This window comes from Megalobrama amblycephala, linkage group LG21 (assembly GCF_018812025.1).
Source record: "Megalobrama amblycephala isolate DHTTF-2021 linkage group LG21, ASM1881202v1, whole genome shotgun sequence".
In the NCBI taxonomy this organism is placed as follows: Eukaryota; Metazoa; Chordata; class Actinopteri; order Cypriniformes; family Xenocyprididae; genus Megalobrama; species Megalobrama amblycephala.
In genome coordinates this window covers 21,663,319-21,688,933 of record NC_063064.1, presented here as the reverse complement: position 1 = coordinate 21,688,933, position 25,615 = coordinate 21,663,319, and the positions used below count along the sequence as shown (strand labels likewise).

The 25,615-nt window shown below is 39.0% G+C and overlaps 1 protein-coding gene across 1 annotated transcript in view; it reads left to right on the top strand.

Moving 5' to 3' along the window:
* The window catches only part of skib (v-ski avian sarcoma viral oncogene homolog b), a 33,993-nt gene extending 9,172 nt beyond the window's left edge, over window positions 1–24,821 (top strand). The window contains exons 2-7 of the mRNA XM_048171964.1: window positions 18,889–19,002; window positions 19,226–19,323; window positions 19,487–19,767; window positions 19,977–20,248; window positions 22,424–22,654; window positions 22,907–24,821. Of these exons, the coding sequence (XP_048027921.1) occupies window positions 18,889–19,002; window positions 19,226–19,323; window positions 19,487–19,767; window positions 19,977–20,248; window positions 22,424–22,654; window positions 22,907–23,128 (1,218 nt within the window). The 3' untranslated portion in view covers window positions 23,129–24,821. The remainder of the gene's footprint in view (window positions 1–18,888; window positions 19,003–19,225; window positions 19,324–19,486; window positions 19,768–19,976; window positions 20,249–22,423; window positions 22,655–22,906) is intronic.
* The last annotated feature ends 794 nt before the right edge of the window (window positions 24,822–25,615 follow it).

The window sequence follows — 25,615 nt, the reverse complement described above, 5'->3', positions numbered from 1 at the left end:
CAAATTGACTGCATAATACATGCAGTGGAACTGCAGTTACTTAAAGGGATAGTTCACCCAAAAATAATAGATTCTCCTATCATTTACTCACCCTCATGTGGTCTTCATTTTTCATGCAGTGACAATGAATGTGTTCTGAATGTTTCAAGCTTAAAAAACTCATGCACAATTGCCATCGGTGTATAATAACCCTTTTAACTGTAAAGATAAGGACAATAATGTTCTTTTTAATATCTTTAGTTATGATGTCTGCCACTTTAAATGCTTGAGCTTTTCAAAGTCGGGTGGATTCTGATTGGCTGAAAAGTGATTGCAATGATCTAATTTCTCTGTATCATTAACATTATAGCTGTGGTGTGGAATTTACTGTTCTCATTGAATTAGATTGATTATTAAAACTGTTATAGTTACAGATATAGTTATTGTCCCAAGTGTGAACGGGCCTTAGCTCCATACGTATGGATCCATACGACTTGTGTGCTATAATATTAGTCTTCTGAAGCTATATCAATTTGTGTGAGAAAATTTGGATTATTCAATAATAATTTAGGCTGTAGGCAGTAGGCTGCAGTTAACAGCCACCAGTGAACGGACCGTGAAAACTGAATCAGTCAGAGTCAGTGAACTCTAATTCAGATTGAATTCAAATTCATTCAGATTGTGTCCTTTTTGAAACTTTAAAGCTTCAGTCACTATTTTCATATCATGGAAAAGAGCAACCAGCACTGTTTTCAGAATTTCTCCTTTTGTGTTCCACGAAAGAAAGAGAATCACGCGAGTTTGCAATGGCGTGAGGGTGAGTAAATGATTACAGAATTTTCATTTTTAGGTGAACTGTCCCTTTAATGTCATTTTTGTATTTTAAAAAAGCCATTTTTGCAGAGGACATCATGCTTACAACATAAAGACATTGCTGTGATTTTGATGGTTTTCTTACTCTACACTTTACTGTAAGCCGATAAATAAAAATGACAGTAAAAAGGATACAGAATTGAGAAGGAAACTTGGTCTTTTATGTTCCTCTAGTGGCACCAACAAGCAGACCTCTTGTAAGCCATCTCCCCCAGTGGCTTGAGTGTGTGCCAGATTTCTGCTTGGCACTGGAGATCAGGTATTAAATGCTAGCGAAGCACAATGAAATGTGGTGTGCTGTTAAACACGTACTAAATTTCTGCTATTGGAGCCTTTAGCAATGCGACGCCGAGGCCTGGAGCGAAAGCCCATATCAAACGCATTCAACACGGCTGCCTCCTCACTCTGTACAGCACAGCGAGGTTTTGTGGGACTATTTATCCAGTACCAAAACTGCTGCCACTTTCTTTTTTTGCAGATGACACCCCCTCGCTGGCTACTCTAATTCCAAGCATCTGTTCCATCGTTTCTCTCCCTTTCTCTATTCTCTCCATTTCTCTTAGGAAGGAGCTTTATTCAAACAGCCTGATGTGTTGTTACAGACATGTCACCCTCAATTACTCAGTTGTGCTCTGCCTTGGCTTCTTTTTCTCTCCTTTTAATCCGTCCATTTTCACTGTCTCTCTCACTCTCGCTCTGTCGCTCTCTCTCGCTCTGTCTGCAGCGAGCGGGACAGGCATAGGGGAGGGATAGTCAGCTCAGCATATTCTAGATGTTAAAAATGTAGAAATTTTGGTCCCAATTCTGTCTGTCATTCTATCTATCCACTATCCACTTGAACCCTTAACTTAATATCTATCTATCTATCTTAAGAAATTACTTTTATTCAGCAAGAATGCATTAAATTGATTAAAATAGTGACAGTAAAGACATAATTTTACAAAACATTTCAAATAAATGCTGTTCTTTTGAACTATATTTACATCAAAGAATCCTGAAAAAATATTTCACAGTTATTCCAAAAATGTTAAGCAGCACAACTGTTTTCAACACTGATAATAATAAGAAATGTCTTCATCATATCATCATATTAGAACGATTTCTGAAGAATCATGTGGCACTGAAGACTGGAGTAAATGATGCTGAATGTTTGAACGGTTAAACACATAAAAAAATATGTGCTATATTCATTTACTTTCTGTTTAATTACAATATAATACATCATACTACTTTTGGGGTTTACTGTACTTAGTTCTATATCACTAAATCTCTGCAGTGAAGAGACACTTATTTTCAGCCCTGGTTGAGTTTTCTGGCTGGGGTGTCTTTCTGCCCTCTCTCTCTGGCTTGTAGGGCAATGTGATAGCGTGCCTGTACCCAGTGTCTGCTTTTATTTATAGTGCACCAGTGACCACAGACATGGGCAGCCTGAGCCCGGGCAGGCCAGAGCAGAGCAACCTAAAATAGAGAGCTTCTGATCCCATAATGACCCAGCTATTATCAGGCCTATGTCTTAAAATGGGGACCAGCTATCGTGGTCATGGAGGACGGAAAGCTAGCTGCTAGCTTACACCCTCTCTTACAAAAATCCAAGCTGCTTTGCAGCTTATCATTATAAACAAGGTAATCACTGCTCCTTCAGGCAGCAAGAGCTTAATTGGCCTCACCATATAGTCTAGGTTTGCTCGTCTGCGGGTCATCAGCTCACCTGATCGACGGCACGACAGGGGGCTTTGATTGTTCAGGACTTTGTCTAGGAGGAGGCAGCACTGAGGAGTGCATGCGAAAGCTGAGAAAGTTGAGTGTGAATGAAGTGAGGAATGTGAGATTGCGGTGCGACTGGACTGACGCACAAGGCTTTGATGTGCGGTAGACGTGAAGTCAGCTTGTAAAAGTTTTGCTCAGTATGCGTATGGGAGGTGATAGATTCATGACCAGTTGTCATGTGAGGGGCCTTTTTTCTGTACACTTGAAGTTGAAATTGATACTCGCAATTTATATAGTATAATATAGTAATTTGATTGCATAATTTAATAAAATGTAATGTTTAATATAGTAGAATAAAACATATATATATTAAAAAAATTGCCCTATGGGTACATGGGCAATTTTTAGCCATGTATTTCTTCCGCAGGGCTTGTCTGCGGACCCTCATGGGTAAAAACAATTTTAGCTCTGTCTGGAGTCTTATGTAATTGCCTACCGCAGGACATACATATAAAAACCTAGATGGGTATGATAGGAAAGGAATGTCTTGGCCAAACCCTGCAAGCGTGAGTTACAGCTGCAGTAAAAGGGCCATCGAGGTATTTCTGCAAAACAGTCACTGACAAATCTGCGGCTTCGCGTGCTGCTCAATTCGCACGTTTTAGCTGCTCCTAACTGTACGGGCCACTGATAGAATTAGTCTTTCCAAAAGGATTAGTCACCCTATCATCAAGCCTTCTCCCTAATTTATCTCCTTTTGTTGTGGTGCAGGCTGCATTAAATGGGATCAGGGGCCTTGGCCAGAGACAGTGGGAGGAAGTGCCCCTTTGTGTGCCTGGCAGGTGCACAGGGGTGTGGAATGACACTGGCATTTGCTTGTAGGGGGGTTGGGGGCGTCTGCGTGTTTGAGGCTGAACCTGTTGGTCTTCTACCAAGCTTGCATGGCGTTCCTCTTTTTCTACGCTCATTCTTTCTGGCTGTCGCTTTCTCTTCCTTTCCTTAACCAGCCCCACCACTGGATAAGTGCTCCTGAGATATCCCAGAATCCCCTGCAACTCCACTTGAACCCTTAATCAAAGGACTCCTCTGGGGTTGGCAGTAAATTCTTCAGGCAAATGTTTTTTGCACTCTCTCTGTCTCTCTTCTTCGCACTCTCTCTTTCTTCTGCACTCCCTTTTGGCTGCCTCCTCTCTGTTTTCTCCACTCACATCTGGTGAGCAGTCCTTGTCTGCTTTTACTGTGCTGAGGTCATTTTCATCCTATGAGGAAAGTGAAACCTTATGAGGGGAACTGCCAGGGACATGCAGAGCTAGGAGGGGTTGTTACAGGCCACTTTAGTGGGGCTCAGTTTTTTATGCTGTTTTACCAATGTCTGTTAACAAGGCCGTTCTTGGCTGTTCAGAAATGGAAGTTGTCTTCATCCAAAATCGCTCTCTGAAATTCACATGTCACAGAAGGAAAAAAACAACTCTGGAGACATATGGAATGCTAATGAAATGTTTCATGAAAGAAACCCACCAGTGCATATTTTGAAGTAGGTTTCCCCTCCCCAGTTCACACTGTTTATTATTTTTATTTTTTTTAACCAGATAAACACTTAAAGATATTCAATTAGTCAGATATTTAAATAGATGGAGAGATATTCAGATATACTGTAATTGTTATTACATTTTACAAGAAGTTTAATTCAATGTTACATGCTTTTTTGAGTGAACTGTTTTTACACCAAATGTTTTCAAATCAGCGTAGATATACTTAGATATTCCAATAGATAAAGAGAACAGTGTCTGTTAACAAGGCTGTTCTTGGCTGTTCAGAAATATAAGTTGTCTTCATCCAAAATCTTTGTCCGAAAATTCACGTATATGCCAAAAAAAAAAAAAAAAAAAAAAAAACAGCTCTGGAGACATGGAATGCTAAAGAAATGTTTCATAAAAGAAACCCATCAGTGCGGATTTCGAAGTTTTTTTTTTAAACAGTTTTTCAAGGTCATTTATAACTGTATTTTCATTGAAATTCCTGACAAGTCTTGGCTGCGTTTTGCTTGCAGAAGGCCTCACTGCAAAAACCTGAGGCAGCTGTGGCCGCTGAAGTGTTCTGCATTCAGCAAGGAAACCAAGTGCTGCATATGCAGAAAGTGGGAGACATTTCCTGGAATGCAAACAACCTCCCTGTCTGATTTTTACTGAAAATGGGCCAAAGAGGTGTCTTTTGGAAGGATTGCGTCTTTATTTAGATTCAGAGATTCAGACTGGTCTTTATGTATGATTTCCGCTCTTCTTAGCACCACCAGTCCAGTGTCTGTAATCTCTCTCTTCTTTTTTCCTCTCCTCCTTTTATCTCTCTCCCTCTCTTCCACCAGAGAATATGAAGAAAATGTGCTGAAGCTGCATTTGTCCCCGCTGGCTGACACAAAAAGCAAATTTAGGACTCCCCTCCCTTCTTTCAATTAAAGCTTCTCATGAATATGGAGTTTTCTGTCCGAAGCCAAATGAGAGCTAGCCTTTAAAAATATGAAAGTGACTTAAGCTCAAACAGTCGAAGAATGTAGAAAGAAGATTAGTGATCAGGCTGAGGGCACATGGTGTTGGTAATCATATTTATGCATATTAAAGCCCAAGGGGATTTTCAAGAATGCATGGAAATGCATGGATAATGAGTCTCTTTGGTTGCCTTCAGTCAGATGTTGCTGATTAAACTGGTCAAATGCTTGTATCAAACACTGTTTGATCAGAAAGAATCTGGCCCTTCTGTTGTCGTGTTTAGAAATATTAATTCTTATCCCATTTATTTTGCTTTTTAAACATCTGATTAGTCTTAAAGATGGACAGGAGGTCACCTCAGGGTGTTTTAGCAAATACACATTGCTTCAAAACAGTCCCAACTGATGCCATTTGATGTCGTTGGGATGGTGTGAAAAGGAGTGGTCTGGTCATCTCTGTTTTACAACGGCCCTGTCAGCTTAATGAGGAGAGTATTAGCCTCTATCACTTCAATTGCCCACAGTCCCAACACCCCTAATGGCCCAGGAAGCTCCGGCCGGGGTTGTAGGGAGGTCAGGTTGAATTACAGGACATAAACAACAACACAAGCCTCCTATCACCAGAGAAAATAAAAGCAATTTGAGCTGAGGTAAGAGGGTGGGGCTGATGACAGTTGTTGTTTTTTTGGGGGGGGTTGGGGTAGCTAATCTCTGGAATTGATAACTAGCAGAGGAAATTATTTATTGATTGATTGATTGATTTTTTTTTATTGGTGGTGATCTTGCACTTGTAAACTCCCATTGACCTGGATATGTACAGTGAAAAAAGAATTTGAACTAGAGGATGGATGGATAGCCTATTGGAAATGGATATGGGCAATGAAAATAGATATAGATATCGAACATAGATATGGATGGATGGATGGATGGATAGACATTCATATATAAGACACTCAAAAGATATCCAATTATTCAGATATTCAAATATATTGATAGACATGGATAGATGTTCAGGTAGAAAGTCAGAAAGATATTGTGATATATATCTAGATTGGGAGTGAATGTCAGTTCACCGGGGTCAACTGGTTTTACTGGAGTTGGAGACAAGTCCAGAGACAAGGGGTCCAGGGGCACACAGACTCCCCCACCATCTGTTGGCCATAAAAGTGTTGGAAGTTGGAGTTTTAGGGGGTTTTTTATGGCCTTGCAGGGTGAGACATGGCAAGACACTCTGGATGCCCCTGAGCTCCTCAGCTTCCTTCACAGCCCTCTATTCAGGTCAGAAGTTCATTGCCTTTCTCCTCTTTAAAATACCTTGGAGCTTTAGATGGTGGGAAGTGGGTTTTATGCAGGCATCTTTTGCATGTGCCTGGCCACGGAGAGATTTTTACAAGGCAGGACAGCAGACGTGATTCACACAGATGGCGAGAAGTTAGACCCTGGTGAGTCAACGAATGAGTTTTGTGTCGAAATGCGTCATCGTGTGCCTCATCAATTCACTCTGAAACTTCAAACAGCCCCACTGACACGGAACAGAATAATAATGAGACAAGTAATTAAAAAAATCTTTTCCTTAGTCTCAAGAAAAAGGTCAGGAAACAAAACAAACGAAAGAACGATTGTGGAATTTGCGCACGCTGTCTGATATTTTACCGTCCTACAATCTTATCTTGCATTCTTTGCTCATTGGGCTTTTCAGGTCTCATCAAGTCCAGATTCCTTTAGGAAATGGTATCCTCCACAGAGGCTGAACCAACTTTAACACCTTCTGCAGCTCGAGTAACAATGCCCTCTCATAAATATCAGTTAACAGAGAGAGACTAAATCAAACTGAGAGGGCGTAAAAACAAATTTGATCTCGTATTTTTTTTCATTAAGAAATCCAGTCGGAAGAACGGTGACCTTCTTCCAACTTCTTGGCCTTGTTTTTATTTCCTGTCTGAATTTCCATCTTGTGTATCTCAGCGTGGTTGAGTTTCCAGTCTCTTTATGGCCCCCACTCTTTTCAGCATCCTCTTTGGAGGATGAAAAATGCTGACAGTGGAAGAGTAAAAACTGTGTTTGGCAGGCACGCCCTTGAAGGTTTCTGTGTCACTCAAGCCCATTGAATTTTTAATTATTTCCTGGCTGTGGTATTCTGCTCTACTTCACTAGGGCGCCTGGCTCCATGCTGTCTCACAGCTCAGATGGTAGACACTGTGTTAGACATTTGCGGTTAAATCTGCTCAAATCCTTGGACGCCTACTGCAAGCAGGTGAAGCCTTGGTTCGGAGAGGCTTTTTTAAAAGGATAGTTAACACAACGAAGAATTTACTTGTCATTTACTTGTTTCGAACCTGCATGACTTTCTTTCTTCTGCAGAAGACAAAAGATATTTTGAAGAATTTTTCAATTGCTGTTGTCCATACAATGAAAGGCCAAAATACATTTGAACCCAGTGACTTTAATTGTATGCACCAAAAAAACACGATATTTTGTGTTCCACAGAAAAAGAAGTCAAACAGGTTTGGAATGATATGAGGTTTTACTTTTTTGGGTGAACTATCCCTTTACTGTAAGCTACTGTATCTCAAACAGTCCTTTAAAAAAATGTTGTGATAACTGAAGCATATAACTAAATTCCCTGTATTTACAGTGCCAGCGGTCTGCTGGAGACAGACAGCACTTCCCACTTCACTACGAATCCCTCACGCAGCTTTTGTCTCTCAGACTGATGCATTTAGCATTCAGATCCATCATTATTCCCTGCCGGGCAGACAGCAGTAATGTAATCTCTGTTGATTTACGGACAGAAGTATACATCCCAACTCCCAACAGCTGGATGTGCTCTGTACCAGCGCTGTCTGATCATGCCTATTGGATTTGCCCCTTATAATTATCATAATAATGACTTCAAATGCATTTGACGCCAGGACCTCTGATTGCACTTGACAAGAGCTTCTCCAGGCTGGTGAGTTGCACATCAAAGACTGTGTTCGGAGGGCGGTGCGGTTTGAGCATTTGGCCTGAGATTTATTGAGAGGCTCTTAACATATTTCAGGCCGTCTCTCCCTCACTTTTCCGTGTCATGTCGAGGTCTCCCGAGTTCCAAGAGAGGAAAAGAGTAATAAGAAAGAGAGCGGGAGATTTTGAATAAACGGCTGGAAATAATGATCTCTGTTCTGAGTTAGTGGTTACATCAACAGCAGTGATTCAGGGAGGAAAAATGCGGTTTATGTCTCTTTAAGTCTCTTGGCTGTCTGCAAAATGCATTAGTCCTGTGGAGCAGACACAGGCCAGGGCAGAGGGAGGAGCCCAGGGCTGCGGAGGGGGGGAGGGCTGGAGGATGGAACAGCCGCAGTCTGGGCCTCTAGCCTCCTGGCTAGACTGCTGAAAGTTATTATTGAGTTCCTGAGCAGAGCCTCCCCTCCCTGCCATACTAGTGTCTGTTCACCCTGTGCTCTCGTTCTCTCAGACTCGCTGGGTGGGTATACGTGTGTGTGCGCCTGTGTTTACTGGCTGCCAGTTCACCATGGCCTTATACAGTAACGCAGCATGCAATTTAGCATGTTTAACAGGAGTCTTCCGAACTTTGGAACGAACAACAAATTTTCATTTTCATAATGTTAATTTATAAATATACTTTTGTTCATGGTTAATTCATTTTTGTTAATACAACTTAATTTAAAAATGTATTAGTATGTGTAGAAATTAACATTAATCTGTATTGTTCATTTTTAATTCATGTAGTAACTAATTTTAACAAATTGAAAATTAGTGTAAAGTGTTACCAACTTAATTGAAGGTGTTCTTTATAATAATTAATACAATTACATATTAATAAAAGATTAATAATTAAATATTTACTTAAATATTTATTTACTAGGGCTGTCAATTAAAAAAATGAAAATTTAATAATGCTGATTAATTGATTTAAAGTAAGCTAAATTATAACATTACAAAAAGTAACTTTACAATGAGGTCTCATTACTTAACATTAGTTAATTTATTAACTAACATTAAAACCCAGTGAGTAAACCATTTGTTACAGTATTTATTATTCTTTGTTAATGTTAATAAAAATACAACTTTTAGTTCATGCTATCTCAGGTTCATTAAATAATATGAACAGATACAACTTTTGATTTTAATAATGTATTAGTAAATAATCAGCATAGATTAATAAATGTTTTAGAAGTGTTTTTCATTATTAGTTGATGTTAACTAATGTAGTAAACTAACTAATATTAAAGAATGGAACCTTATTGTAAAGTGTTACCCAAAAAGCTTATTTTTAATGTATTGCTTACAATACAGAAAAACATTAAGAACTCAAACCATTGCTACCATATCGGTTATCTACCAATATTGGAGCTTTTTAGAATATTTCTTTATTGTTATTGTTTGAAATTGTTTAGTCAATTGTGCATGCTCATTCCCGTATTTTTACATTTAGATTACATTGCCATCATTAACGTGCACTTAAAGTTAATTTTTTTTTTAAAACACTAATAATTTTATAACACTGTTAAATGTTTACTAGATCTCAAAATGAAAATCCCCATACTGTACAATATAATTTTGTGATAACTAAATTCACTTTCACAATTAACAATTAAATTGACTGATTTTAGTGTTTCTTCATTTAATTTGTATATAATTTATCTTGTATAGATTTGTATTATCGGATATTAATCCATTATGGAACAACATTTTAATATCAGTGGTGCACATGTATCGTAAAACACTGTAGCATATGGTCTTATAAGGTATAGAATGTGGTACAAACGTATGAGACAAATGACAGACAGACAAATGTCCCTCAGCTGTTAGTGGACAGGCCACATGGGTCAGTGTGGATTGGTGCTGGGAAAGCAGGGAGATTATATGCTAACCTCAGGCCATCTTTTGAGGCAGGGCTCAGAACAGGAGCACCGGGCCCTAATCCCTCTGACCAGATCAGACTGAACAAATTAACACACAGAGCAGTGTCCTCGAAACGCCGGGAACATACACACAGCAGTCTCAGGAGACATTTATATAACGCAATGGCCTGTATCTTCGTTCTCTCCCGTGTGTCAGACCTGAGCTGGAGCTGACTCACTGTTAAGCTACTCTAACCGTCAGCCATTTTGGCACAAGTTCAGAAACACCAGATTATCTGTAAACCAGCCACATCTCGGTTAAAATTAAGCTACTTCACATGATTTATGTGAGCGGAGCGCTAACAAAAGTACACGTTTAATCAATGTCAAGTGTGGGGGTCCATTTAACAAGTGTCCAGAAGATTGCCAGACTAATGTTAGTCGCAGAAGCGGGGCTAAGAAAGGGTCTGGTCTGCGAACAACCTGGAGTGGAGATGGCGAATTCGGTATTTTGTTGTGTTCTGTTGGTTGAGTCAGAGCTGAGCTCAAGATGTTATGCGGTTGCTATGGAGAAAAACATTGGCCCTTTCAGATTCAGAGGAGCGCTGTTAAATGAAAATGGTCCAGGAAAAAGAAGTTTCCAGGAATTTTCAGGGTTACAAAGCACATCAAGGGATCAGAATAATGTAATGCCTGTTGATGAAAAAAAGAAAAAAAAAATTAGGTTGTGTTTTAGATTCTGGTCTTCAGTTTAGGATGCTTATGCCCCCACCAGGTAAACAATCTCCGAGATAACATGAAAAAGTGAGAAACTGGTGTTTTCAGCAGGGATGCGTTCCATTCAATATCTGACAGATTTGTAAAGTTAAAGGGAAAGTTCACCCAAAAACGAAAACTCTTGTCATTATTTACTCGCCCTCATGTTGTTCCAAACTTTCCTCTGTAGAACGTATAAAAAGATATACGTTTGAGAAATGTTTTCAGTGGTCGACACCAAAACGGTATTGTTACTAACATTCTACAAAATATCATCTTTTGTGTTCCTCAGAAGAAAGTCATACAGGTTTGGAATGAGGGTGAGTAAATATGACAGAAATTTAATTTTTGGGTGAACCATCCCGTTAAACCTTACTTTTTGCTTTAAATCTGTATCTTTTGACCAGACACGCAAATCAAAACCGACTATAACCAGACATGTATCCCAGCTTTTATTTGAAGGATGCACTATTTTTTTCCACCATTAGCTTTCCTGTCCTGAAAGAGTGAGTGCCCGTCTTTACTGCTTTATGGAAGAATGAGCCTCTCTGTTTCCCTATTAATCTCTTTATGTAATCATCTGCTTTATTAAGCTGCACTAAATGCGTTCCATGTGGATGTAGGTACTGCTTCATGGAAAAATGGAAAGGTTTTTTCCAAAATCCAGGGTTTCCATGTGGAGATGTGACAGCTCTTCACACGTTGCTGTAATAATAGCCAATTCTAACGTTGTATGTCTTGTACTTTGGAAAAGTGCGCCATTACTGAGTTTTGGGCACTCAGCGGTTGGCTCTCTTTTGCCCCTGAAATATTTGCTTTTCCTTCAACCACGCAATCCCCTGTTTTTACTCTCCTGTTGTTTCTAATGCTTCCTGTCATTCTACGACATCCATTAGCACTTCCACTTCCATTTTGCTGCACTTGTATTTGTTTTGACAAATGCTAGGGGAACATTGGGCTTTCAAAGTGACTGTAAAAAGCAGAACAAACTAAAATAATCCATTCCCAGGTTTGGCCGTATCAAACCTTAATTACAGGGCCCACTCCCCTCTCTGCCTCGCTCGTAAATGCACGGGACCTAAGAGCGTTTCACAGAAACTGCCATGTTTTCCATTACTGTAGGTCTACTTTTGGTTATTAGCCGTAGTTCTCAAATGGACATGCTGCGAAAGGTCAAGTGATGGTCTCCCTCCTGAATGGTTGCACACTATTGTGCTAGCTCTTGGAGTTGCATGGAAGATGTCTGCGCCATCTTTACAGCACCTCTGTGTTGTCGATTGTCGGCGTTTAGATGGCGTCAGGGGTTGAGAATGCCGAAGGGTGGTTGGAAGCAGTAAATTTCAGACGGATTTATAGCCTCACTTGGGCCAATTACCACCACGCTGCCCCTCCCCTATCCCAGGGCAGACACAGTGAAGGTGCTGTGACATCATTGAGACCCTAAGCACTGACCCTAACTTCACCCTGCCATTTCACAGCGGGAGCTTTTACAACTTCAGCAGTCTCTCCGTACCCTGAAACCTTCTGACCTCCCCTTGGCATTCACTCCCTTATCTTCCTCCCAAATAAACCCACCACCACACCTTATTTGGTGGAGGAGTCACAGTTATGGCCGTCAGTCCTCCTTACACAACAAAGTATGAGCTTTCACATGTTCTTCCAGCAGCATTCTGAAGTGCCTGGGTGTGTGAGGTTAGGTGTTGCTGTGGGGAGGGAATGATTGTGTATTCAGTCTCTGACAGACCGAAGCAGCTCCCTGACAAAATGCATATCCTGTGTGTGTCCTGTCCTATTTAACTGTCATGACTGATTGATCGCTGACTGGAGCGTTACGTACAAGTGAGTGCAAGCGTTGGTTGCATTCCATGTATGTGGCGAATGTTTCTCCGATGTGTGTACCTTTAAACGTTTCCAGTCATAATTTTGAGTCCTTGTCTTTTTTTTGTTGGACTTTTTGTTTCAGTAGACAGACAGAAGAGCATGACAGGAAATTATGAGAGATAGGGGAACATGGAACAGAATGTGTTGCAGGCTGGACTCAAACCTCTGATGCCCACATTAGCTCCAAGGCCTATTTGTTGTTGGGTTTTATGCTTTATTGAAGTTTGTAGAGAATGACTAGAAATTAGCTAGAAGATATAGGGGAAAAAAGGGGACAGGATACTTTTACGCTCACCAAAGCTGCATTTATTTGATCAAAAATAGAGTAAATCAGTAATGTTGTGAAATTTTGAATTATTTTCATATATTTTAAAATAGTACTTTATTCCTGTGATGGCAAAGCTGAATTTTCAGCAAACATTACTTCAGTCTTCAGTGTCACGTGATCCTTTAGAAATCATTCTAATATGCTGATTTGGTGCTCAAGAAACATTTATTATTATCAATGTTAAAAAAAATCTTATGATATATATCTTACTGAACCCAAACTGAATTGAATGTTGCCCACATTAGCACCAGTACGTGCACCAGCTCTGACAGCGTTCTCATCTTAATTTACCCCCACTCTCAGCATTTTTGCTTCAGTTTCTGTCATTTCTTTGCATCAGGCAGGAGGTTTAGCTAGCTGTTAGTGGAGACGGGAGGGGCTCTTCAGTGAGACGCACAGCTGCTAACAGAAGTCCACACTCTCACTGGAGGAACTAAAGCCCCATCTGCTCAGTCAATCACTCAGGCACGAGAGCCAAAGCCAGCCAGCCATTCCACCCTCTGCGCACAGGGACGACTAGAAACTGCAGATAGAAAGGGCGGGAATATCACCCTTTCACTTAGTGTTGGTTTAGGCAGGGCTTGTGGCCTTCTTCAAGCTCTTCTACCTGATATGTGATATTATGGCCCTCCTTATTTCGAGCCCCTTGTGTTGGTGTGGCAAAGTGGTGATTTGGTGAGACTTTAATCGTCTTTCTGCACTTAAACTCCTGCGCATTAGCATTAGAACTAAAGAACACAGATTAAAATTTAGGCACGACCAGCACTCGAGTTCCAGACGAACATGAGCATGTTGTCCCTCCCCTCTTTAGGAAATTTGTCTTAAGCTGTCTTAACTATATTAATGTGCAGTTCAGAGTTTTTTTCCGAATTTGTTGTGGAGTGAGGGAGAATAAATTACGTTTGTAGTTTTTATAATGTTTGTAACCGTTTAGTTTTATTTACCGGTATTTTACATTTATTTTTAAATGTAATGATAAAATGTGATTTTTACACCAATGCGACTGTTTTTTTTGTTTTTTTTCTGTCATCAATGCAATTTTGACATGTTGCAACTTATAGTCAGGTGCGACTTATTTTCTGGAAAATATACAGTACATTTTTTAAAATCCTACATTTTCTGTTTATTTCCATAATTACATATACAAAATCCCAGATTTTAAATGTGGTCTCATACTTTTGAACCCCACTTTAAGCCTATATGGATTTTTGTCCCAATCTCACAAACAGAAAGCGTACTGATAGACACAGATTAGCAGCACTGAGTAATAATCTGTAGTGGTGAGTGTCTTTTGTTTTTTACAGACGTTTACTTACAGATGCTTTTCTTTTTCCCCCATCATCCCTTAGGCGTCCTGGTTTGCATGTTCCTCCATTATTAGCATTCTAAATGTGAAGAGAAGCAGAAAGACATTGTGTGAATGTGTGCCTTGTGGGTTTTTTTTGCCCCCATCTCAGTGTAAGCATTTCTCTCCACAGCATGCAGTTTAATCCATTTAAATACATAAATCATGCAATCCGTTTTATAAAGAGATATCAAGAGAAATTTGGGTAGAACAGAATGTATGGGTTTTGTGGATGCAATTTATTTGCAGTCTGGAGATGGACTACTTATTGGAGGACTTAAGAGTCCGATGAGACTATACCCTTATGTGCCTGCTGGAATACACCATACTGAAGCAGATGGATTCCTCCATCACTCTCAGAGCAGGATTACGCACCCCGCCTCTGCCTCAAAAGTCTGTTCCCTCTTCAGCTCAGACAGCAGCAAAACTCCAGTCCAAAGGCTATTAGCACAATCCAATCAAGATTGGTTTTCCCTAAGGCCCTGTATAGGCCCTGTTTACACCTGGTATTAAGATGTGTTTTGGTCGATTGGATCATAAGTGGACGACACTATATACAGGTATAAACGGGGTCTAAGCTTGTCCACTTTCGACCACTTCCAGAGGTAGTTGAAAATGCATTCGAGCAGATTGTTTTCGTAGTGTAGACTCTCCGCCTACTGACCTAATGTGTAAACATTATGGGATGCTCGCTAGCCAGACGGGATTTAAACTTTGTTGGCTGAAGACCCAAGTTTAGAAAGATCTCACAAACATTTACCTGCCCATAGACCCTCCCCTAGAAGAGCTCAGGACACAAGTGTTTGAAAGTGGACAAAAGAGATGGATAAAAAACACCAGGTTTAAACGGGTATGTGACTCCCTTGTCTACTTATGATTCGATCGACCAAAACGCATCTTAATACCGGATGTAAACAGGGCCTAACTTCTGGAAAGGCTTCTGGAGCAGAATGGACTTGAAGGGAAACGTGATGGCATGGTTTTTTTCCCCATCACTGAAAGCGGAAGAGCTGGGGACATTTTCAAATGGCAACAATCTGCCAGCTGACACCTGGTGACAACCGAGCTTATTATAAATTGCGAGACCCTCCAAAGCGCTCGCACTTGCATGAAGACAGCTGGCATTACCACCTTCTTTCTCTCTCACATACTCTTATATACACTTTTATCCTATACAGAAGCCCCTTCTAATTAGAGCACCGGTCTCCAACACGTCTCGATAAAGCTCCTACCCAAGTGCACTTCACCTGTTTTGCCCTTGACTTTGGCAGAGCACACTGAAGTACACACAGATCTGGGGATTACATGCAGGATTTCCGTGGGGGGAAAGAAAAGCTGTAATAGGAAACTTGTTGTGCCTGGTTGCTGTGCACCACCACCGCTACAGTTCTTTCAGACGGCATGGCGCATTATTGTTAGGATGTTAGTTGCGCGAGCAAGTTCAATAGAGCAGACTATTTTTGTTTCACGGCGAATGCAATTCCACTTGTTTGGCTTCCAAGTAATGGCAACAGAGATTTAGACCATGCACCATCTCCCCGAACAAGCCGGATGGTGTGACACCACGAATGCAAGTGGAGGGTGATATTTGCTTCATTAGTCATTCCGAAATCAGAAGCAAACGTAGTCAGATGTTATCCAATCCATTTTATGACAACATACACCCATGGCTCTTGGATGGAGCAATGCATTCCAAACTGTTATAATCAATATTTGCTTGGGACATTTGCACATCTTGGACCATTTGCAAAAATGTAATTTTTCAAACCCTTTTAAAATCAGTATCAGCCAAGTAATTTCTCATTATTTCCACACATTGAAAAAACTAGTGATGTATGATATATGGTACCATATCAGCTATTGACCGATACATATATTTTTAATTTATCGGTATTGGTCAGTGTTTGATATTTAATTGTGCATGCTCCTTTCCTATTAATCTGTTCAATGTAATCGTTAGCAAATCTCAAAAAGAAATCCTTTTTTAATGTCGTGATTTTTCTTTTAGAAAAGACGCTTGCATGTATTGCATAGAGGGAGGAGATCATAATGTAAGTCTATAAAATGCATATGTTCAGTTGCCCATCCAGGATATCTGCCAGCCCACCCCTCTAGCTGCCAAGAACAGAGCCTGTTTTTCAGTCTTATTTTTTATTTGGATAAAATAGTTTATGATTCCAATATCTGCCATTTATTGTTTATCCACCATAACAACAAAAAAAATGAATTTGCCTCATGAATTTATTCCTGCAAAGCCAACTGTTACGTTGACGCAGATATGCATCAATCCATGCATGTTTGCCATAAAGCGTTCCTTTATAACATGCCTTCAAAGAAATCCTGCACAATAGGCAGTTGAAAGGGCATAGGATTGAATGGCCACTTTAAGAGTAAGCCGTACTTGGCCTTCAAGTATACATTCCTGCTGCTTTGTGTTTCCTCTGTGGTCCTGCTCCTCGAACCCGCCCACTCACATTCAGGAACCAGACGCTCCCACAGGGCCATCAGCCAAAGCAAACTACAGAAAGGAAATGTGGCCCTCACTCTTTCAATCACTCACTCATGCGCTCTGTCAGTAATGGAGCCTGTGTTAGCGCTTTTTCTCAACCATGATTTAGAATATATAGTATGTTACATTTTTATCTTGCATGAATATTTTATCTTATACTGTAGTGTAATTTAGTGCTTTGCAATAATCTCATTTAGAATCTTCAAAATGTTATAATCGAGATAGCCACAGGCTTCCTTTGAGGTTTATATAAGACTGTTGGTTTGAGTCCAGATGTTGTACATGTCCTAATCTGCATCCATTGTGTGTTTGTGTGGTTTTGCCCAGCTGTTTGATACAGTCTGCCCTGCATGTGTGTCACGAGGCCACGCTTTTGATGTGGTGGTGAGTGAGGTCCGTGTCACGGCTGCCCTGCATTTCAAATCAGCGGATGTTGCATCAGCGGCTCCCTTGTGGTGTCTGGGAGGGTGCACAGTCAAAGACTATTATGTCTGGGACGCCCTGGTCTTCCTGGAACTCCAGACCTCAGGGAAGGAACAAACACAGACAGACGTTCTTTGTTGGGTCTGCAGTGGTTGTTCAACGCTTGAGTCATGTTTTGACTTTACCCATCCGCATTTTTTGAAGGGGAAAAAAACCTGTGCTTTCCTTTGCGCAAGGCAGGCAGGTCTCCAGACTTAGGAAGGAGGGAGGAACTGTCAATTATTGTTTGATTATGGTTATTTTCAGCATGTCACCTACTATTTACTTTGCTAAAATTTTCAAAATATTCAATATTATAATTAGACCTCACTATGCTCAACAATGACCAATAATATTTTTGTAAAATATTTGAATTAGAATACCTTTTAATCAAAAAAAAAAAAACATATAAATATGTCTTTAATTTAAGTAGGCCTACCAGTTTCTGGTTCATAGGCCTACATAATGGCTTTAAACAATTAACTGACCAAGTGAGTCTTTATTCAAATCCCTAATTTTGGCGAATCTATTTTCCCTTTTCCATGTTGCTGTTTAAAATATTGTCGTAATTTTTGTCTAGTTTAAAAACATTTTAATCGGTCTAAGTCCTGTCAGGTGGATTTCAAACTGAGATGTGATGGTACTTAGTTATAAGTGGAGAATATATATCTCCCACTCACAAGGAATATATTTTATACTATTTATATAATAGAAGAGTACACATCCTCTACCTCTACGCCTAATCATTCAGAAAGTGTATTGAATCGGTAAGAGGCTGCTCTCCAAGCCACTACATTCATGCTGAAGTGTTCTTGATCATCAATAGGTCCGCGCTATTCCACTCTGCGCTCTTAGAATACAAGTGTATGCTTTGTGTGTTCCTTGCGTGTGTGTTTCTCGGCTCCAAGGCCCACGTTACTGAAGCTGGACGTGGAGGCAAGTGTGTAGCGTGTGAGTCAGATCCGCATTGAACAGCCATGGTCACATAACGTGCTCCCACGCCTTTTGATAACAGGCTTGTTATTATAGTTCCCTACTTAAGATCACCACGGTGAGCGAATGCTAATGTACATAAACTAGAACTTCAAGAATTTTTTTTTAAACTACAATATTCCTGTCAGCACCCATGGCAGGGATGAGACGCAATCCAGCGCGACATCTCCCCCTTGTGTCGCATTAGAGTCAACGACTCTTTTTTTCTTAAAGCCGCAGTCCCTCACCTCATTTATCCAGTCATAATTCTCACCCAGGTGGTGATTTTCACCCAAAAACACCACATTTCTTATTCACTGTGAAGCATTTTTTTATCAGCACCTCTTCGTGACTTTATCCTCAGGTAACTTTCACACTAAATCTGGTTGTCAGGATGCTCAGGTTACGGCGGTGGTTTAAATTCCTGAACTTGAGTCAGAAAGGCACAGGTTTGGGCAGGTCGTTGGTACGGCAAAGGTAAACACATCCTGGATCTGACACGCTGAAGCCTGAGGGCAAAGGGGAGGGATTAGGAAACCTTTTTAGTTGTATGAATGCCTGTAGTGTTTGGTTTTTATTTGTACTGATGCTAAATTTACCCTGATTTCTCTCAGATATTTGCTGAGAGCTGTAAGTCGGTTTGACACCTACATGGTCAAAGCTCTACCTCTGCGCTGGAGTCTTGCCTTGACAGTGTGTTATTTCATCTCATAGAGTGTTTTTCTTTTCTTTTTTTCTTTTTTTTTACAGGCTTATAGTCCCATTCCCTCCAAAAAGTTTAAACATGACCGCTCAAGATCCCCATCAGTGGATAAAGAGAAGCAAGCTGATTGGCTACAGTCTCTGGCTGCATCTGCTAATAAGGTAGATTTTTTTTATTTGCTTATTGTTTCCTTTATGAAATGCATTATTGGCATAGTGATAGTGATTATGGCTATTTTATCTTGGCATCATAGATACTGAAGTTAGGAATACTAGTATTAAAATAAAACTAAACAATTAAATCAATACTGATAAATTAAAAAATGCCTATGATACTTATATATCTTGCATCCCTAGTTAAACAATCTTATTTTTCTCCGATTAGGATCTTAAGCAGCTCCAGTTCAAGCAGAGACCTTCAGCCTTCAGGCCCTGGTCTCCCAGAGTTCCCTCTGCTGAGCGAGAGAGCCACAAGTATGAGAGGTACGCCGCAGCAACAACTGTTTCACCATTACTGTGATTATACCATTATTGCATTAATATATTAATGATTAGCCACAAGTAATTTATTCATCATCTCCATTGCATCAATACATTGCTTTGATTGAGACATTTAATTAACGTCTCCTTTTCCTGTGATATTCAGGCCACTTGCTAAAGAACAAGACAGCCTGGCAGTTCCAAATGTATCTCTGCCCATTGCCGCATTTAAAAATAACGAGCAGCCACCGCACCGTTTCTCTCACCCCACTGAGACCCACAACACAAGCAAGACAGAGAGCTCCAGGCCAAGAAAGAGGTGGCCATCTGCAGAGACACAATCACAGCCGGCGACCAAGGCTTCCCTGTCCACTCCAGTAGTCAGACAGCATCCTCAGGAGAACGAGGACTCGGATGCAGAAATCGAAGTCGACAACTGTGGCGAAGGTAGGATGTCAAAAAAGAGGATTATGAGTTAAATACATCTGCATCCTGTGAAAACAATGGATACATTCATGTTTAGTAGATTGTACACTAATGTGATACATGTAAAAGCACAAAAGAGTATTTTTGCAATGTCTGGCAACACCATTTAGATTGAGAATGAAATAATTGTTGCACTTTTATTTGACTGCTGTATTATTCCATCATTCCAGGTACTGTCTCCCGTTCCTTGATGTCCCCTCCCTTTACAAATGGCATAGGGGTCATGAACCTCAGCGCTCCCAGTGCTGCAGAGGTGCATGATGGGAGGGTGAGACTAGGGGCGAGCCCTTGCTCTGAGCTGGAAGTCCTCAAGCAGACGCTCTGCAGTGACCTGAGCTCGAAGGAGGCCAGAGAGAAATTCCTCCAGGACATCATCCGCATGAGAGTGAAGCAAGAGGAGAAACTAGCCACTGCTCTGCAAGCCAAACGCAGCCTTCAGCAGGTACTTACTGTGAGGTCTAAAAGTCTGAAAATCTGCCATTCAAAATATCATTTCAACCTGGAAATCAAGTTTTAAGATTTTTTTTTTTTAATTCTAACCAAAGAAAGGCTAAATAAAGGACAAAATATTAAATTTGAATGTTTAAATACTAAGAATATTTTAAATTCTATTTTTAGAATAGTTCTGAATATTCTGAATTTAGAATAATTTGCACCAGTGTTGTTGTTAATTAAAACTATTAAAATGGTTTTTGGAAATTAAAAAAAAAAGTGAAATAAAGTGAAATAAAATTTACAAAAAAAATATAAAAAACTTAGTTAGTTCACCCAAAAATGACATTTCTGTCATTAATTACTCACCCTCATGTCATTCCAAACCTGCAAGACCATCTTCAGAACACAAATTAAGATATTTTTGATGAAATCCGAGAGTTTTTTTTTATTATCTCCCATAGAAAGCAACGAAATTTCCACATTCAAGGTCCAGAAAAGTAGTAAAGACATCATTAAAATAGTCAACGTGACTACAGTGGTTTAACCTTAATGTTATGTTATGAAGTGGCAAGAATACTTTTTGTGCGCAAAAAACAAAACAAAAATAACGACAATTTCTTCTCTACCCTGTCATTCTCCTACGCAGTTTATGTTGAAGACACATTGCAGTGCTTTCAGATTCTACGTCCGAGCGGCGAATCATTATTGGCCGGCTCCTGCGTCAGCATCACACGCATGTGTCATGGTGCTCACGTGATCAGCGTCAGCTAATACCGAGCTGGCATTCGGACGTAAACACAGAAGCGCTGCACTGCATCACCTGCGTAGGAGACTGACAGGGTAGAGAATAAATTGTTGAATAAAGTCATTATTTTTGTTTTGTTTTTGTGCACAAATAGTATTCTCGTCGCTTCATAACATTAAAGGAACACTCCACTTTTTTTGAAAATAGGCTCATTTTCCAACTCCCCTAGAGTTAAACAGTTGAGTTTTACCGTTTTCGAATCCATTCAGCAGATCTCCGGGTCTGGCGGTACCACTTTTAGCATAGCTTAGCATAGTTCATTGAATCTGATGAGACCGTTAGCATCTCGCTCAAAAATTACTAAAGAGTTTTGATATTTTTCCTATTTAAAACTTGACTCTTCTGTAGTTACATCATGTACTAAGACCGATGGAAAATGAAAAGTTGCGATTTTCTAGGCCGATATGGCTGGGAACTATACTCTCATTCCGGCGTAATAATCAAGGTACTTTGCTGCCGTACCATGGGTGCAGCAGGTGCAATGATATTATGTACCGTCTCTCACAAACGTCTCCATGGTTGCAAGGCACGCTCCCTGTGCAAACAGGGGATCACAGCCACTGCGTAATATCATTGCGCCTGCTGCACCCATGGTACGGCAGCAAAGTTCTTTGATTATTACGCTGGAATGAGAGTATAGTTCCTAGCCATATCGGCCTAAAAAATTGCAACTTTTCATTTTCCGTCAGTCTTAGTACATAATTTAACTACAGAAGTGTCAAGTTTTAAATAGGAAAAATATTGAAACTCTTTGGTCATTTTTGAGTGAGATGCTATTGGTCTCATCAGATTCAATGAACTATGCTAAGCTATGCTAAAAGTGGTACCGCCAGACCTGGAGATCGGCTGAATGGATTTGAAAATGGTAAAACTCAAAAAAAATTTTGACTTTCTTTGCGACTTCTCTGGACCTTGAATGTGGTAATTACATTGCTTTCTATGAGAGGGGAAAAAAATCAGATTTCATCAAAAATATCTTAATTTGTGTTCTGAAGATAAACAAAGGTTTTGCAGATTTGGAACGACATGAGGGTGAGTAATTAATGACAGAAATTTCATTTTTGGGTGAATTGTTGCCTTGGCCACTAACTGAAATTGGCTTAAGTTGAAGTACTAAAAGCTAAAACTGAAATAAAAAATTAATTAAAGCTAAATAGAAATGTTAAAACTAATAAAAAAAAAAATACTAACTAAAAATAAAAATAATTCAAAATATGAATAAATGCTATAATAGTATATAAATAATACTAAAATAACACTGTTCTGCACTATTTCCAGGTCGATAATCAAATAAGCAAATTTGTATAGCAGATTACTTTATACAAATGGTGTTGGATTTGTGTGCTCTTCTTCAATAATATTGACTATCGTTCACAGGAGCTGGAGTTTGTCAGGGTGACTAAGAAGGGCAGACTGAGGGAGGCTATTGAGGCAAAGCGGAACTTGAGGAAGGAGATTGAGCGCCTCCGTGTGGAGTGTGAGAAGAAGGTGCGAGACGCCAACGAGTCCTGCGGCAGGCTGAAGAGGGAGCTGGACAGAGAGAGACAGCTCCGTGTGTGCGATAAGGGCTGCGAGGCAGGACGTCTGAGGGCCAAGTATTCTTCACAGGTGAGAGATTTGGTACATCCTGTTGGTATATTTTATCACAAAAGATAAATGTACAATGTGTCCTGGGTGATATTGTGTTTTTAATGTGAGTTGAAATGCTAAACAGAAGCATTTCCACTAGTGGTCTTACACTTCTGGACACCACTGTGAATAATAAAGTATAAAGACAGCAAATAGGATGTGCGCAAAATTTGCTCCACTTCCAGTGAAGTCAGAAAAATGACTTTCAACATCTCTTTTTCTCTCAAACAGATTGAAGATCTGCAGATGAAGCTTCAGCAAGCAGAAGTGGACCGTGAGCAGTTAAGAGAGGACCTGCTGAAGGAGCGGGACGCCCGGCAGAACCTGGAGAGGGTCGTCAAAGAGCTCCAGGAACAGCTGGGCCACAAAGCACAGACGGAGGGACAAGCCATCGCAAACACACAACCGACTGAGGGAGAGAAGAAAGAAATGAGAGCTGAAGAAGTATCTTAAACATTAAGAGTAATGTGTTCAGTGTGTTCAGACTTTGATTTGAGGACGGGTAGAGGACGCCTCTAAAGCCAACGCATTCGTGAAAAAAGTACTGGAGAACAGGAAAATGAAAAACAAGCATATTACAGTGTACGTTTACCAAAATCAATGGAAACTGTAACCGTAAATCATGAACTCAAGTAACTGGAAAGAAGTTTGGTCACTCCTGGAGTGGAGGACGTTCAGAGACGGTGGCATCGCGTGTAACTGACTCACCTTCAGTTAGCTTCTTTAAGCTAATCTAAGGAATTTATTTTGTTATAAGCTATTTAAATTTTTTGCAAAGATACTTGAAAAATATTTGGGAAACAAATGTGTTTTCTATTCACATTACATTGACAATAGCAGGTGGACAACCTGCTAGTGCCGCTGATACTCTGTAAACTAGAAAGTGTTACAAGCCAGAAGTATACTTACTACACAGTTGTTGTCATTACAAGGTTTTGCTCGCTTTTATTTCACCTTTTTTTCACTGTTGTATCGAAATAGTTTGCATGAGCGACAGTGCTATGGTGCAGCAAAGCTTTATTATAAACACACTACATTCAAATGAGCTTTTTATCTTTGTATTTTTAATTACCATGTACTTAAAACCCTATAGTATTGGCAACGATCAATATGGGCTGAATCCTACCATCTGTCCTAAACTTCAATATCAAGTATTATACTTTAATTACCAGTTTTCACTCTTTTAAACGGTCCAGACGAGGACATGACATTGATGGTGAAATGAATGTTTTTTTGTTCAGAATCAGAATTATACGCAAGTGACAAACATCCATTTTTAGTTACTGGTTTTAGGGCTCATTTAAGGTAAAAAATAAATAAATAAATAAATGCTGTTAATGAAAATAACATTTCTACTTATAGAAAACAATGATATATATTTTTTTACTTTCTACCAAAAAAAAAATTGCACTTTTAAGAAAAGATAGTTGTATTGTATTTGAAGCCCTCTGTTTTTTCAGATCTCAGACATCAAGTATTGAATAAAAAGTTTTCATACATTTGTTACAGATGTGAATACCACTTAAACATAAAAAAACTATGTAAATATGATAGCTTGCTTTACACTTCACTCTAAATGCTTTTGCTCCAAACCAATAGACTGTATGTATGAAATAATGTAACATGAAAATGAATTTCTCCTATCATATTTTCAGCTAGAGGGCATTTACTGTATAAAATCCTTATGTAATATTAACAAAAAAAAATCTTAGATCATTATATTTCTGAATAATTTCAGTCCCTTTGGAAATCACTTTATATAATTACCAAAGCAAAGTTTCACATTCTGAGATTTCTGGTGGATAAATCAGAAATGTGGCTGATGAACTGTAAAGAATATTTGCTGAATTTCTAAAGATCTTTTATCTCCATTACCCATGTCTTGAATAAACCTGCAGTAATACATATGCTAATCTCGCCATCGCTCTATTTATTCTGGGTACATTTTTACTTCCCCTTCTATATAACAAGATCCGTATGCTTGCCTATGTCAGTTTTTAACCTCTTGATGTTTTCATGCGTCACACTAGAGATATGCATTGTGTTCAGGGTCTTGTCATAGTTTTGGTTTTGATGTGGGTCATTTTCTTCACTTGTTTTAATGTTCCCCCACGTATAATAACATCATTAAACAGAATCAACCATTCTTCTTGTGTTTTCTGATTTTTATTTTTATTTTTTTGCTACAATCAATGATTAGGATTATATAAATTTAAAGCAAATAAAGAGACCAGATTTAATAGATTTGAAGCATTTTACAATTTTATTTTATATATTTGTTTGTGTCTGTAGGAAAAATCTGAAAACAGTTAACCCTGGTTAATGGCATAAGATCAAAATATTAAGTTATTTTTTAATAGCAGTTAGCCCTAATTGATTAGACAAGATACAATTTTTGATAATCTGTATTTTTATAAGAACAGTTAACCCTGGCTCATAAAACATTATATATACATACATATATATATATATATATATATATATATATATATATATACGTTAACTGCTAACACTAGTTACAAATTATAAGATTTAAAAAAAATGTAAATTATTTTATATGAATGTAAGAAAAGATCGGAAAAAAAATATCTTGAATTTTTATAAGAACACTTAACACTGGTTACAAATTATAAGATTATATATATATATATATATATATATATAAATGATTTTTATATGAACAGTTAACCATAGTATATAAAAAAAGATAAAATCTATTTTTAATATGTATTTTTATAAGAACAGTTAACCCTAATTCATAAGATGATAGATAAAATAAAATATTTTTACAAATAAAATATGTAAAAATAAAATATTTTTTACAAATTATAAAAATATATATTTTTCATCTTATGAATTAGGGTTAACTGTTCTTATAAAAATACATGTATATATTTATACATGTATATATATATATATACACATACACACACACATATG